The sequence below is a fragment of the Phragmites australis genome, chromosome 12 (genome assembly GCF_958298935.1).
Source record: "Phragmites australis chromosome 12, lpPhrAust1.1, whole genome shotgun sequence".
Taxonomy (NCBI): Eukaryota; Viridiplantae; Streptophyta; class Magnoliopsida; order Poales; family Poaceae; genus Phragmites; species Phragmites australis.
In genome coordinates this window covers 13,716,956-13,732,200 of record NC_084932.1, presented here as the reverse complement: position 1 = coordinate 13,732,200, position 15,245 = coordinate 13,716,956, and the positions used below count along the sequence as shown (strand labels likewise).

Genomic DNA, 15,245 nt, shown 5'->3' with positions numbered 1-15,245 from the left:
AGAAAAGTGTGATGTGGCTATATTGACCCATTGCTCATATAGGGTTCCAGTAATCTAAAAAAAAAAAAAAGGTTCACAATGCCTCAGCCACCCAGCAGGGTTTTCATCCCCAAAAAGAGAAATCTCCAGCCTAGGCCCCTTAATAACTGCTTCTGCATAATGTGCACCACTATGATTCCTGTTTTCCTCAGATATTTGTACTCTAGTATATGGTGGTTGTCCTCTACCTATCCTATGAACTCCCCCAGATGGTGAATTTCCAAGGCCATATTGATTATATTGCAGTAGGCAGGGATGTCTACCAGCACTAAGGGGTCTAGTAGTGGTAATTACAGGTGCAGTGTATACATGCAACGCAATTGAACAAGGACTTTGTGACATGTGTGTATTTATAGCCCCAGGTACAGCTGAGTGGTAAACTGAAGGAAATCGACCAGGTTTTGTGCGTCACAGCCTGGACAAAGTGCTTAGCTTGATATCATTACTAGCAAGCAGTACACATGCAAAATACAACCCAAACCTTCACCTGAGAGCATATGATGCGTGATATTCTGCATAACGTGCAGGTGCAACACTAAATACCAGGGCAGAACCAGAAAAATAACAGGCAGAAGGTCCATCAGTACGAGCCAGGAACTATATACACAAAAGACCTGGGTGTTCTCCAGGTACTTACTACTAACTACTCCTTAACTACATGCATAATATGGCGGATAGATTCCTGCGAGGAGGCTCACCACGGTGCTGCAACGACACTCCTAAAGCGCTGCTCAGCAGACAGGTATGATCGCTCAAGCTCGCTGGCTTCTGTTTTGAGCATTGAGATCTCCAACATATGGTTGATCTTCTGTGAAACAGCAGACTGCATTATGCAGCGGAAGAGGGAAGCGTGCAGATCAAGCTGGCAAATAGTCTTATTTAACATGCCAATTTGCGCACCAAGCTGACAGTCATCAATTTCTTTGTGAGCAATCTTCTCCTGCAACTTTTTAATCACATCCTGTAGCTCAGCGCAGCCATTCTTTATGTGGAGCAGTGTTTCCAACCGTGATCGCAGGTGACTCACATCAAAGCCATGTGCTTCCAATGTAGAAACGCCCTTCATCTTCTCTTCGAACAGTGAATTCTCATCCTGAATATTCAGCCTCTTAATGCTTTCTGCTAAACTGGCGAAGGAGAGCATCAAACCTAATGCCATTCCTTCACGGAGTTCTGGAACATGCAGCTGGAACTGATGAAAACTTGGTCGCTGCAGCACTTTACTGAATATTTCCATTGCCTCAATCTGTGCCCACATCAGGGAGGTCTTAACAAATGGAAGATTCTCCACACCCAAGGATTCTGAAGGTTGATCCGCTATGATGTTCTCACAGATAACTAGAGATCTCTGTAACAAGGGGTGGCAACAGTCATGTGTTCTGCTAGGAATGTACTTGGACATTGGCGTAATCTCATCATCTTTAGGTTCAGTCAATCTATTTCCATGTTCTGCTTCAGTGGAGTTGCTCATATCAACAGAAGACAACTGAGTTAATGCTGATTTATCCATGGATTGGCTACTTTCAGCTGCATACTCTACCATAGGTGAACTGTGATTCTGTTGTGACACTCCATGTTGTTCATTAGCTGAAAATTTCTTTGTTGAACTTTGCGTCATAATTATGTCACCATCAGCACTGGCATGCTCAATTTCAAGCATATTACTAGTGTTTCCTTGATGATCTGCCTTGCCCATACCATCCTCCTTGTTAGCCTCGCAATTCTCACTGGACGTAAACAGATTCTGAGCCACACCACTGAACACACCCAGAGACATACTAGACACATTTTCAGTTCGAACATCACCACTTGTGGCGCACTTCACCATGGCCTCCATGTTATCTTTACAAAGCTGGCGATCATCCCCAGTAGTTCCACAACTCTCTGCTGAAGGCAGCAAATCAACATTAGCATCATCAGCAATAACCAAAGACTGCTGAAAAAATTCATCACGAATGTTTTTCTCCATTATTATTGCAGACTTTCCAGCGACGGTTTCTTTGTTTCCAAATTGAGTTGATGAATCAGAAGGAAACATATTCGCATCCCCAGGTTTATCAAATGTTGAAGTGACAGATGGCACCGAATTCTCAATCAATACGCTAACTTTGATTGCACCAGATCTTAGTGCCCCAATATAATCCCCTTGCTGAAGTTCATCTGTTCCAATCGGTATTCCACTAGGTATGATCTCATCAACAATGCTACTTTCCCTCAAAAAAACACTTCTTTCCTGTGAACCTGAAACAACAGAATGCGTCAGTATCGAAGCATAAGTATATTGTGAAGATGCTACTGACATATCTGCAATAGCAATACACATACCTTTATTGTCCTTTAGTGGCGTTAGGTCAATGCTAGTCACTGTATTTGTTTCCGAAAGTACTCCAGAGCCAGGAGTTGCATCATAAGGCAGTTCATTGTCACCATCATTCTTCGATTTGGTTGCTGCGAAATTTGCGTAGTTAGCTAATTGTAGAGTCTTATGTAGCGTGGAAAATTAGTGGTACAAAACTTACGCTCTTCAGAGATAGCTACACTCTTGCTGGTTTCCTCAACGTTTTTATCTACTATCCTTTTCCTTGTCAGCATCTATTAATGTAAGAGGCAATCAATAAAAAATAAAAAAATTATCAATGATAGCACTAAATTTGAAAGACTCGAGAATGCACTAATTTTAAAACTGACAATTTCAGGGTTCTGTCCTAGTCCCTCTCGTGTCTCTCGTGTCGAAAAAGAAGCACACTCCTTCCTTTTTCTGGACACATCAGTTCCAATAAATGATCCAGCACTGATGTTCTGTTCAGCACCAGGCATCAGATAATAACCTTTATCAGCTGATTGCTTTTCCTGATCAGTAAATGCTCTTTTCGATCCTCCAATGTTACCAAAATCTGGGTTAAGTGATTGTATTCCTAAAACCGGGCCCTGCGGGAGAGGTCTTAGCTGTCCAAATGCTCCAAACAAGGAAGCTTGCAACTTTCCAGTCTGTGGTATAGAGGGCATTGCAATCATCCGAGGAGATGATAGTTGAACTTGACTACTTAGACAAAGTTTAGGATCATACTTCAAATGGCCAAAGCCTGTCACTGATAGCTGTGAAGGAAGCGTCAAAGGGGACTTTAATGCCAAAACTGAATTTTGTTTCTTCACCGCATCTTCAAGATAAGAGCTGGTTTTAGGCTGGACATTTTCGTTTTCATTACATACCGATAAGTCAGGGCAAACTGGTCCCAATATTACATCTGCATTCTTCACCTTTTTGTTAAGATAAGAGCCAGTTGTATCTCTGATTTTGTCGCTGTCATTACATGATGCAAAGGCAGCAATTTTTTCACTGTCATTACATGATGCCAATGCAGGAATTTCATCGATGCCGTTGCCTGATGCCAAGGCAGCAGAAATTGTCCTTTTCCGGGAATTTAATGGAGGCCTTATATTAACAGGTTTCTGAAATGGAAAGGGCAAGACATCATCATAGAGATAATCTTGATCCACAAAATAAATACAGGGGAAAACACATCAGTACACCATATTTTAGGATAATTATTCGTTGGGAGGCATCGGCTGCTAGGGGAAGGATTAGACCATAGATTGAGGATGCAGAATATTGGGGGAGACTAGATTAATTCTTTGCTTGATTACAAAGGGTGGTAGCCATGTGCCTTATATAGGCCTACAAAGACCTCATTCAAATCCAACTCTAACATATATCTAATCTTATCTCTAACTCTTATATGATTTAAACTAACCGATCTCTAATCTTATCTCTAACTGAATCTGATTCAAACTAACAAACCGAATAGATAAATCCTAATATGAAGTCCTGCTGCTGCCGCGTGTGAACAGTAGCCCTGCGCATAACGCCATAGAACTAGGAAACTGGAAGGCTATTGTTTATGTTGTTCTGCAATTTTCAAACAGTGCACGAAGTAGATTTTTATTTAAGATTTCTGCTCCTTGAGGTTGAAACTAAGCTAACAATCAATTGATGCTGTCATGTAAAAATAATGCATAATATGGCAAAATTTTAGAGCATTCAATCATTCATTAAAAAAAGACACAACAAATTTGATAGAAGACAACAGAGTATGCATTATGTGTACCTCTGTTAAGTGCCGCACCCATTTTTTACCATCCCAATCATAATGTGGCCTCAGCTGTGTATGTTCAACTGTCAATACATCCGCATATTCCACATCATCCAAGTCTGTCTCACGACTCTTAATTTTAACAACATACTTCTTGATATATTTATCATCCAAAACCTCCAAAATAACACCAGGCCACCAGCTAACTTCATGAAAGACCTCCACATGAGAAGATGGAGGAAATCTATACTTAGAGTCCATAAGAATAATGTTTCGTGCTGGTCGAATATATTGAGAATCTAGAATCTCAGTAGTCAGTTCCCCATGCTCTCTGACATGTCTATACTGTACTAAGAAACTTGTAGCACCAATTACTTTCTGAACAATAGCTGGATTCCAGTACTCGCCGTAAGTTTTTGCAGACCCACTCACTTCAACTTGGCGTCCCTCTCTGAACGTTGGACTTTCATTTGCCTGCCCGTGACAAGAGAATCAGAAATGTATAGTAGGATATCAGCAGTAACACACAAAGTTAGTGGCAATTGTGATTACAAATTTACAATGCTTTACCTTCCTGTTTGTGATTACAAAGTACTTTCTGTTAGCTCTAATTCAACTCTTCCACACATGCCATCTCAGATTCTCAATCAAAAAAGCCTGGGAGTTCATCTAAACTGCCATTACAACCTATTCTACAGATTGATCTTATCAATGGTGTATTTTCTCCACTTGCCAAAAGAAAGGCAAGCCTACACACTCTCACATGAATTTGCCACTGTTTTGTAACTCAGTATAATCACCAAACTGTGAACTACAAAGGAGTAAGTAAATTTATAACTCAAGGTGCTTTACATTTTAAAACTATCCTAAACTCAAGCTCACAACTTTTGGGAACTATTATTCTATTTTTCGGGACCCCAAATTCTCACCAAGTCAAATGATTCAAATCATCATTTTCTAAGAAACTTCAGCAAGCAGTTTAACAATTAAACATTGATTATCTTAGCCAACAAACTGTACGTTTGACTCAAATGTACATGTATGGGGAGCTCGCACAGCGAAGACTGCGCTATGTCAACTTCCTTATTATCAAGGCACGCTGAAATCACAAATTTGCAATATGAACCAAATAACAAAATTAACTGACGATTTTTCAGTGTGTACCTACTTACATCTGAGACAGCCAAAAAAAATACAATTACACGTTCCATTTAGTAGCATTCCAATTTATGCACTTGAAAAGACAAATCTTTTAGCACAATTTAGCAAAAAAAAAAAAGAATTTAGCATTGCAGACATGCACAACATATATTCTTTCTCCAAGTGTTCCAAGTAGGAGGAGGCAGCCTGCTTACAGCCTCTGCAGCCGGGACCCACCGCTCGCCCCGAAAAAGGCGGCGGGGGCGTAGCGCCGTCTCCTCGAACTCCAGCACCTCCCGCGACGTCGGAAAGCATACCGTGTACACCCGCCGCGGCCGCCGCTCCCCGTCCCCCGCCAGCGCCATCACCTCCGGCGGCACGGCGCAGATGACGCCGGCCCACCATCCCTCGTTGTGGAACGCCTCCACCATCTCGTGCATCGCGAAGTTCCGCGGCGGCTCGTCCGCGTGCGGCGCCGGGGGCCGCGGGCGCACGTCCTCCGCGGCGGCATGCTCCCGGAGCGGCGACCCACCGTCCTCCCGTCTCGTGAGCGTGGAGTAGGCTACCACGTACCCGCGGCCGCTGGGGTGGTACCCGGCGATGGTGGCCTCGTAGAAGGAGCCGACGAATCCGAGGTCGTCGCTGCGCACCTCCACCTCAGCGCCGAGCGGGAAGAGGGCAGGCTCTTCCTCCCCCAGGTCCACACGGGTCCGGTGCCACCTCCTGGGGCGGGCACGCCCCATCGGAGCTCGTGGCGGAGCAAGCGAGGCCGCTGCTTCTCGCGCTCGCGCGGTTCTTGGGAGTGCGTTCGTGGGATTGTGAGAGGGTGGCAGTCTGGCGGAGGGCGGAGACAACGATGGATGGGGTAGGGAGGTGTGGGTTTTGGTGCAAAAAATTCTCTGGTGTAGGCCGTCTCGATTGCAGCCACGTGTGCGCATCAGACAAACTCAAAGCACAGACCGAGCGAGCTGTCTGGAGCACAAAGTAGGGTTTCAAAATTCGACCGGTACCGGTTGAAATTTGTGTTAACTGATCTTGCTGGTTACAGCAAAAAACTCGTCTCTGCTGCCGCAAGCTCCACCAGATTCGTCGCGTAGCCGAGGTAATCCAGAGGAGAAAGGTCAGAAATCGGTTGGGAGAAGGCGGTAACCGAGTGCATTAGAGCGGTAACCGAGCCCATCGCAGGGAAGTCTACGCATCTAGCGACCGAGCGCATTGCAATGGTAACCAAGACTATGCTAGCGGTAAGTTGCTAAATCCGAGCAATTTCTTGCTGAAATAGGTCGATTACCGCTACTAGGAGCTCGCCAGTGCAGTTCGGCATCTATGCGATTGATTTATTGTGCAATTCACTCGGTTATCGGCTGGATGCAGTCGGTTTTAAACAATGTGTGCTCGGTTGGTATGTGTTATTCTTGGTTAGGGTTAGTTCAAAGCGGTTAGTGTCGGTTAGGGTTCATTTTTAGGTTGTTATGGTTGGTTAGTGTTCGATAATGTTGGTTAGAGCCTAGTACTTAGTTTAGCTCAATGTTTCCTCACTGTTAAATTTGTGGAGTGCTAATAGTATGATATATGTTGTGGTGTAGTAATCGATGGAGGATAGAGATGTGGTGTGGCAGTATAGGAACAATTTGGCCCCGGGGTTTAGGTGTAATTACTATAATAAGGAAAAGAAAGACGGTGGTGCCACAAGGTTGAAAGAACATTTGACAGGATACGGATCGAATGTTATGCATTGTGATAGGGTACCTCCAGATGTGCGTGATTACTTCAAGCGTGAGTTGGATATGGCAAGAGATAAGAGAAAGGGAAGGTCTGAGGAGAGGCTTCGGAGGCAAGAGTTAGCAAGAGTTTAGGTAGATTTGACAAACGATAATGAGGAGACGAAAGAGGAACAGGTTCAGCGTGTCATGGCTCAATCTAGGGAGGAGAAAGAGTTCAGGAGGAAGGAAGGTGAGTCCTACGAGTATGGAGGTGGTAATAGAAGTGACAGAGGAGGCAATGTATTAAAGAGGATGTTTAGGAGAGCATCTTCAACTAGGGAACCACCACCAAGCATCAAGGATTACAATGTTATTGTAGCAAAAGCCCTTGTACAGCAGAGAATTGACATCGGGTCATGAAGTGCGAAGGGAAATAATGTAAAGGTAGCTATTGGTTTGGTATGGTCCAAATTTTTTCACACTTCAGGTATTCCTGGTAGAAGGGCGGATGACACATTCTTTATGGCTGCAGTGAAAGAAACACATAAATGGGGTGAGTGATAAAGTTTATAATGAAATTTATTGTTGTTATATTTCTTTCTTTTTGACTTATGACCATATGTTGTACAACAGGATAGGGTGTCCTATCTCTAACTGGCCGGGATATAGATGGTAGGTGCCTGGATAAGAATGAGAGTGCATTGAAGAAGATATTTGATAAGTGGAAGCTAGAATGGCTAGACTATGGTGTAATCATCATGTGTAATTCTTGGATTAGACCGACACACATGAGTATTATTAATTTTCTTTTATATTGCAATAGTCGTATGTTTTTTCACAAGTTCATAGATGCGACTGGCTACAACCAAGATGCCAAATATTTGAATAAGGTACATTGTTATGCTACGTTGTTAACTTAGTATTGTAATTGTTTCATATTTATTTGGTTGATTCGTTTATACAGGAGATAAGATCAGTGGTCAATGATGTGAGGTCATAAAATATTATGCAGATCGTGACTGATAATGGGTCCGATTATAAGAAGGCATGTCAGGTTCTCAGAATGGAGTATCTTGCTATCGCATGGCAGCCTTATGTGGCGCATACGATAAATTTAATATTGAAATCAATTGGTGAATTTAGATATCATGATATTGTCATTCAAAACGCAAGGTCCATATCGCGATGGCTGTACAATCATTCAAAGCTCCATGAAATGATGAAGACCATGATTGGTGGAGAGTTGAGGTGGAATATCACAAGATTTGGCACAAACTATCTATTTCTTGAAAGCTTTGTACGCCAAAAGGATTGGTTCTTGCAATGGATGACATATAGTGACCTGCAGCAGTCTTGCTACATGGGTTCTAACATTGGGAGATATGCACACCTGTTCATGGTTGCTGAGGAAGGATATGTAGAGACTGCACAAACATGGTTATTACTTAGGGGCAAAAGATCATAAACTCTCATGAGGAAAGAAGTCCTTTACCCGGATGATGCCTTACCTGATGCCTACCAAGAAGTCACATAATGCTTCTGGGACATCCTTGTTATGCCATGAAAACTTATCAGCGAAGAGGAATTTAGCCCTCTGGAGGACCGCCTCTTCTGAGATGATTGTACCTATGAAGAAGATTTCCCTTCAATGGTTATAGCAATCAAAAACAATGATAAATACCATGATGATGCTTTACCATCTAGTGTGTCTTCGGTTGGGTCAAAAGACCTCGAGTATAAGGGGTTGTTCCGGTGCCAGATGAAGTCGATTGCCGCATTCCATGTAGTCAATCCCTGCTCCTTGAGTTTCTTGATTGACTCGAGGAGCATCTAGACTTGGGATAAGGGCCAGACTTACTCATTCCAGTAGGGATTCCTTTCCGCCCGAGTACTCTTTCACAAGAGGGGCATCCGAGTAGCATTCTGATAGTAAAACTAGTGCATGTGCCACCCAGGCCATGAGGTCTTGGGTGACATGGTGAGGTACTGACCGAATACCTTGCTTCTGAGGAAAAATTGGATAGATCCTGGTCCACGGCTCGAGAAGCTCTTCAGATGTTAAAAGTGGCAGAATACGAAAAGTAGTGGTTTTGCCCCCAATGAATACATCACACAAGAGAATAATGATGCTCAACATGGTGATGGACTTGGGATTGAGATGAACAAGATTCACCCCAAAGAAGCCAAGAACCTACACAAAGAATTTGAATGGCAGAAGTTGAAGCCTATAGTATGCGAACTCCTCAAACATCACAATCTCTTCGGTGTTTAGGGTAGGGTAGCACTCCCCATTTGTCGCCCTCCAAAGAATTAGGCTCTGCCCAGGAAGAAGACCTCTTGGAAATTTGTTTAGGCGAGATTTGCTCATGTGTGAATCTTGCCAGCCATCCAGAGAAGAAGCCATGCCAGAGCGGTTGGGCAGTGAAGGTCTAAGGCGGAAGATGAGTTTTTCGTTGGAGAATTCGCGGTGTAAAGATTAACAGAAGTCTGTCACTTCTGCATACAAGGGTAAGTGGGGTGGCAATGGCTTCCCCACCCCCCACAACGATGTTGTGGTTACCGCACTCGTGGCAATGATAATATTTTATGACCAAGTATTCTCTCTTTTTCTTTTTGACTGGTAGCCTAGCGTCTCAAGTGCCCTCGAGTTACGACGCACATTAAATGTGATGCTGTTCTCGGAGAGATATATGATAGTTGGTCAGTGCTCGGGTGCTTTTATGGCTGGAGTGGTCCCCGATCACATGGGTCCTGACCAAGGTTTTTCCTATCCAAAAGATTTTTTGACTAGCTCGAGGGTTCTATTCGGTCGAATGCTTCTTCTCGATCAGGAAGGACCAAACCTGGGCAAAGAGTTGGTACTCGGGTGGATCAAAAATCCTAGTACCTAAGGAAAGCATTCGGCAAGAACATAGGAGAAATTTCACAAGAAGTTCCTTCTTGATGAAAAATTTACATCAAAAGGTTCTGTTTCGTCTCAGTAATACGAGCACCACTGTCGGATAGCAACGCCCCAAATCGGCAATCCGAGGCGCTCCTCTCCAACAAGAGGCGGCACAAGCATAGCTTGGACGACTCTGACCACGAGCTTGATAGGTGCCCTACATCTCTCCCCTCCCCCCACGGCCCCATGTGGCGAGGGTTTCGTAGCTAGTAATTGAAGTTCGCTGTGATTTGCTCAATCTGTAGGTTTATGTGGGATTTCCGTGTGATTAATCGATCTCTCTATACTCATTTCATGATCTGGGGCGTGCTTCCATATCATTTCCGGAGGCAGTGACATGAAGGAGATAGTCACGCTGCTACGGCACATCAAGGACAAGGCACACAAGCACGGCCAAAAGAAGACCGAGCCAGGCATCTATAGAACCTGCGCAGGAACAACTGTTCTTCTAGATATCGTATCGATCGAGTACTTGAAACCAAATGCTCCCCTCCCCTGATGGATGCTTCTTCTGTAGTTCTTCTTCCAGTACTTGTTCCTGGATATATAGTGTCCTATCTGAATGTTCTGTTCAAGTCCACTGGAGCAATACAAAGAAAACTCAATCGTGGTTTTGTCATAATGTTCTGTGTGCATATCCTTCTGCATCATTTTGCCATGTGCTAGCTAGCAAAATGAGCAAGGCGAGTATATGCATTGGAACCTGCACATTGCAAAAACCCAACGCTGCAATTCAGGGATAGAAGATGGATATGACTGCAATGAGAAATTCATCTTATTTTTCCTCCCTGTCTGATTGGTATGACTACAATTCTGTGATTTTAATGATTGCTTTCGTCTTGCTGCCCGTGGTGAATGGTTTTCAGGCATACTGACTCCATCATACACTACAGACCATGCTAATCACGAGAGAAGGGTACTGCTGCTTCTGGACCACGGTTATAAATATCATCGGTAACCGCTTGTTTATCGCGGTTATCGGACGATTCAGTTTGCACTATTTTTATAAACCAAGCGATTCATGATCAAACTTAAATTTAAAATTCAATTTTTTTTTTAACAAAATTGGACTGGTTTCTACCGAATTCCATCGAATTACTGTGCAGTTACCGCGGTAACTATGGTTACCACCAGGAACCGGTAACCGTTGCAAAACGGTAACTAAAACCCTGTTCTGGACATTGGGCTCCACAGGAACTTGGATTTCATCAATTGGATGCTCATGTTCAGCAGGCAATTGGGTGTCATCAATAGAAGATAAAGAGGGATTATAGGGAGTTTTGCGTATATGTATTGTAAAGAGTTATGGATGACAATTGTAAAGAGTTATGGATCATAGGTTGTGGTTGACATGTTCTCTTGTTGATCTAAAATATCTTCAGATATAACATTAGGAGACAATTCATTGTGAATAAACTGGTGTATCTCATATTCCCAGCTTTCATATACTGATAGTTGCATTTCGTTTGAATATCAACGTAGGCTGACTGACAGTGCAAATGAACGTTACAATTCCAATTCCAGTTAAAATGCAAATGAACAGTTCTGGAGCGAATGAACAGTTTCAATTTCAATGAGGCTAGAATCTAGTTTATTTCTGAAACGTCTGTATTACAATTTCACGAAAATAGTGCAAATGGACAATTATATTTTCAAGGTTCCATCAAATTTTATTGAAGAATGTTTACTCCTTAAATGCTACATAATTTGGTACTTCATCAAAATATAATTTTCTGGCAGTGAACCATGCTCTTGCATCTTGATCGGCTCCAAGTAAAAGACTTGTGCATCCTCCTTGGATCAAAAGAGCAACATTGGTCGAAGAATCCCCATACGTATTGGCTGAAAACTTTGGTATTGTAATATTAGCACCGATGGTTGCATCAAATGATACCCGTTCTAAAAAAAATACAAAATTATTCATAACAGAATAGATGTAAGTTAATCAGTAATTGTAAGACAATAACGGGCGTAGTTAATGTTTCTTACAATCAGTTGCTTTGGATCTTCTCCACCTTGTATGTTATTTGCGGCATTCATTGAATTTTCTCCTACAATTTGGACATGTAAGAGCGAAACAAAATTATTACTAGCTATACAATAATATGACGGGAAAAGAAAATTTTAAATGGGTTGCACTACCTTTTTTCTTAGTAGCCTTTGTATTGCTCTATTTTTTCTTTTCAAGTACATTCCTTGATCTTTTAGTCTTTGACCTTTTATCACCTGAGGAACTCTAATTGATACTTTACCTTTTAATATATCTCTATCACATTCATTACAACTTCAAGAAACCCCATAAGATTTGGTAGGTTTTTGGCTTAGTGAATTATCTGCTTCTAGGTCCAACTTATTTATAGCATTCTCCAAATCATCAAGAAGTTCTTTCGAAACTGAACACTCACTATTACAGAAATAGGCTTATATACTGGCCCATCACTACTGGTTTCTTACGAACTGGCAGTGATAGAATATCACTGCCGGTTCATACCATAAACTGACACTAAATGGCTATTAAAAAAGAACCAGCAGTGAAAATCCACTATCACTGCCAGCTTTAGCCATGAGCCGGCAGTGATAGTGTCACTATCGGCTCTAGCCACCAACCGGCAGTGATAGTTAAGGTTTCACTGTCGGCTCTAGCCACGAGCCATTGCTAGCTCGTGGCTAGGGCCGGCAGTGATAGTGGATTATAGCTTATTTTAAAAAATTCATAAATTTTTCATACGAAGTCAGATGGGGACAAATTTTATATCAAAACTATAGCCCTCGACGATATCTACAACTTTATAGATAAAAACTTTTTCATTTGATGCCATTTAGATATCCAAATAATCATTTAAAGTTTCAGATAGAAGATGTCAAAAGGACTGCATATGCCAATGATATCACTAGTACTTCTGTGGTGGGATGGTAAGGATGTATCGCTCGAGCTGAGAGGTTTCAAGTTCAAGTGTGTCGGTGACATGGGAACCAGGGGTCCCAGAGTCTCGAGGCCAGGACAGCAGAGTGCCATGTGGTGCCCTCTCTCGAGGATAATCTCCCCGAGGTCCGAGAAGACCAAATCCCGGAAGAGGGTGCTCAGGACCATGAACAGTGGTCTCCGAGCACCCGAGTTCCCCGAGGACCCGAGAAGACCAAGTTCCGGGAGAGGGTGCTCGGGACCATGAATAGTGGTCTCCGAGTACCCGAGTTCCCCGATGACCTGAGAAGGCCAAGTTCCGGGAGAGGGTGCTCGGGGCCATGAACAGTGGTCCCCGAGCACCCGAGTTCCCTGATGACCAGAGAAGTCACAGTTCCAGGAGAGGGCGCTCGAGGCTATGAACAGTGGTCCCTGGGTACCTGAGTTCCCCGAGGACCCGAGCAGTCACAGATCTGGGAGAAAGTGCTCGGGGCTATGAACAGTAGTCCCCGAGCACTCGCAGTTCCCCGAGGATCAAGAAAGGGCATATCCGGGAGAGAGTGCTCGGTGGCTGCCGGTGGGCCCTCCCCGTAGCACCCGCTGAAAAGCGGGATGATGACGACAGAACCGGACGGGGGCGCGTTTTCAACCCCCCATCACATCAAATTGTAGCCCATGATAGTTGCTTTATATTTATGGCGCCTTGGAAGTCGTGCCATCCTTTCTAGGCACGCTACCCACCCCGATGGGGTATAAAAGAGGGGCGGGCTACCTAGAGAAGGACAACTCTAGATTGATAGACCGAACTAAGAAGATCAAGATACACAGAAGACAATGACTTCTTCAAGACCGAGACAAGCTCATGAAGCTCGAGTTTTAGACAAACATCCTTGTAACACAAGAGATCCTTAGAGAGGCATTTCTGAGCATTTATAGCATACACACAGGAGTAGGGTATTACGCTCCGTGCGGCCTAAACTTGTCTAAAATCCCCTGAGAATTTATTTCCTCCTGCATCTGATCATCCAACCCACCTGCATCTCATTTACTCCCATTTATTTCACGTACGAGGTAGATTCAGAATCATCCCCCAGGCCCAATCTCAAAGGGGATCCCTCCAGATCCCCGCTTGTGGAGTTCATCCTCCGACAGCTGGCGTGCCAGGTAGGGGGGTTGCATCCCTGAATCCGCTTTGTTTCCTGCAGAAAAGATGGCAGGTGGACATCATCTTCAACGCATCGGTTCCAGCTCCAGCGAAGGAGTGGAACCCATCACTCAGGAGGCCCCAGTTTCTGCTGCTCCTCAGCAGCTGCAGCAACGGTCCGCCCGTACGGTGCTCCCCTCCCATGGGGACAATGGCGCTAGGCCCAGCAGGGCCGCCGCTGCCATCACAGGCGGACTGCCCAACCCTCAGCAAGCGGCAGACACTCGTGCCGCGAGATCTACGTCCAGACAGCGCCGGGCACCGTTACGACGCAGGCTCGCCTTCGGTGATGCCAGCCCTGGGAGTGCGTTGCTTGCGGCACAAGCACCCGCCCATCCAGGCAGTGGGGAAAACCCCAGAAGGCCGTTGGCTTCAGGAGGTGGCCGCCCTGGTGGGCACAGCTCACCGGTAGGTGCTGGCTGAAAGCTCTCGTACCACCTCCCGCCATAGCGCAACCAAGGCCGGTCCATCCTCAGGTGGTGGCAGAACTGGCCGGGGGGCCTCCAGGCGGAGTGCCGCCCCCTGGCCACAACCGGAGCTCAGGACCTCCGCTTACACCGAAACGAGCGGAAGGCCGTCGAAGATGCGCGCGTCACCCTTGAGCGCCATCGGGAGTCCCGGCACGAGGCCGAGGTAGAGGACCAGGCTTCCTCTATGCCGGCCCGTGACCGCCGGGGTTCCCCGGCACACCAGCGTTCACCCCCCAAGGGCCCTGCTCGCACCGCGGGATACGGCATAAGCTGTCACGCCTTCACCAACGAGCTCCGTCGGGTCAGCTGGCCCACAAAGTTCAGGCCAGAACTACCGGAGAAGTACGACGGGTCCATCGACCCCGTCGAGTTCCTCCAGATCTACACCACCACCGTCTAAGCAGTGGGCGGTAGTGAAAAGGTTATGGCCAATTACTTCCATGTAGCCTTGAGGGGCTCTGCCCGTTCATGGCTTATGAACTTATCCCCATGATCCATTAGTTCCTCGGATGATCTCTGCCACCAGTTCGTGGCCAACTTTCAGGGCACCTTCATGCACCCCAGTTTGGAGTGCGACCTTCACGCCGTAAAGCAACAGGAGGGGGAGACACTGAGGCGCTTCATACAGTGCTTCAGCCAGGTCCGCAACACCATCCCATTGATAACCCCCCATGCCATCATCATCACATTTCGGCAGGGCGTCCGCGACGAGCGGATGCTCGAAAAGCTAGGTACGCATGAGGTCGAAACCA

General features: G+C 45.0%; 1 protein-coding gene across 1 annotated transcript; it reads right to left on the bottom strand.

Moving 5' to 3' along the window:
- Positions 1-455: 455 nt before the first annotated feature.
- LOC133887337 (DUF724 domain-containing protein 3-like) lies at positions 456-6,133 on the bottom strand. The gene is made up of 6 exons (XM_062327265.1): positions 5,486-6,133; positions 4,146-4,604; positions 2,728-3,489; positions 2,559-2,631; positions 2,365-2,487; positions 456-2,280 (listed from the first exon to the last, which is right to left on the bottom strand). Exons 1-6 carry the CDS (start codon positions 6,011-6,013, stop codon positions 734-736), a joined length of 3,492 nt encoding a protein of 1,163 aa, XP_062183249.1. The 5' UTR covers positions 6,014-6,133; the 3' UTR covers positions 456-733.
- Positions 6,134-15,245: the final 9,112 nt, after the last annotated feature.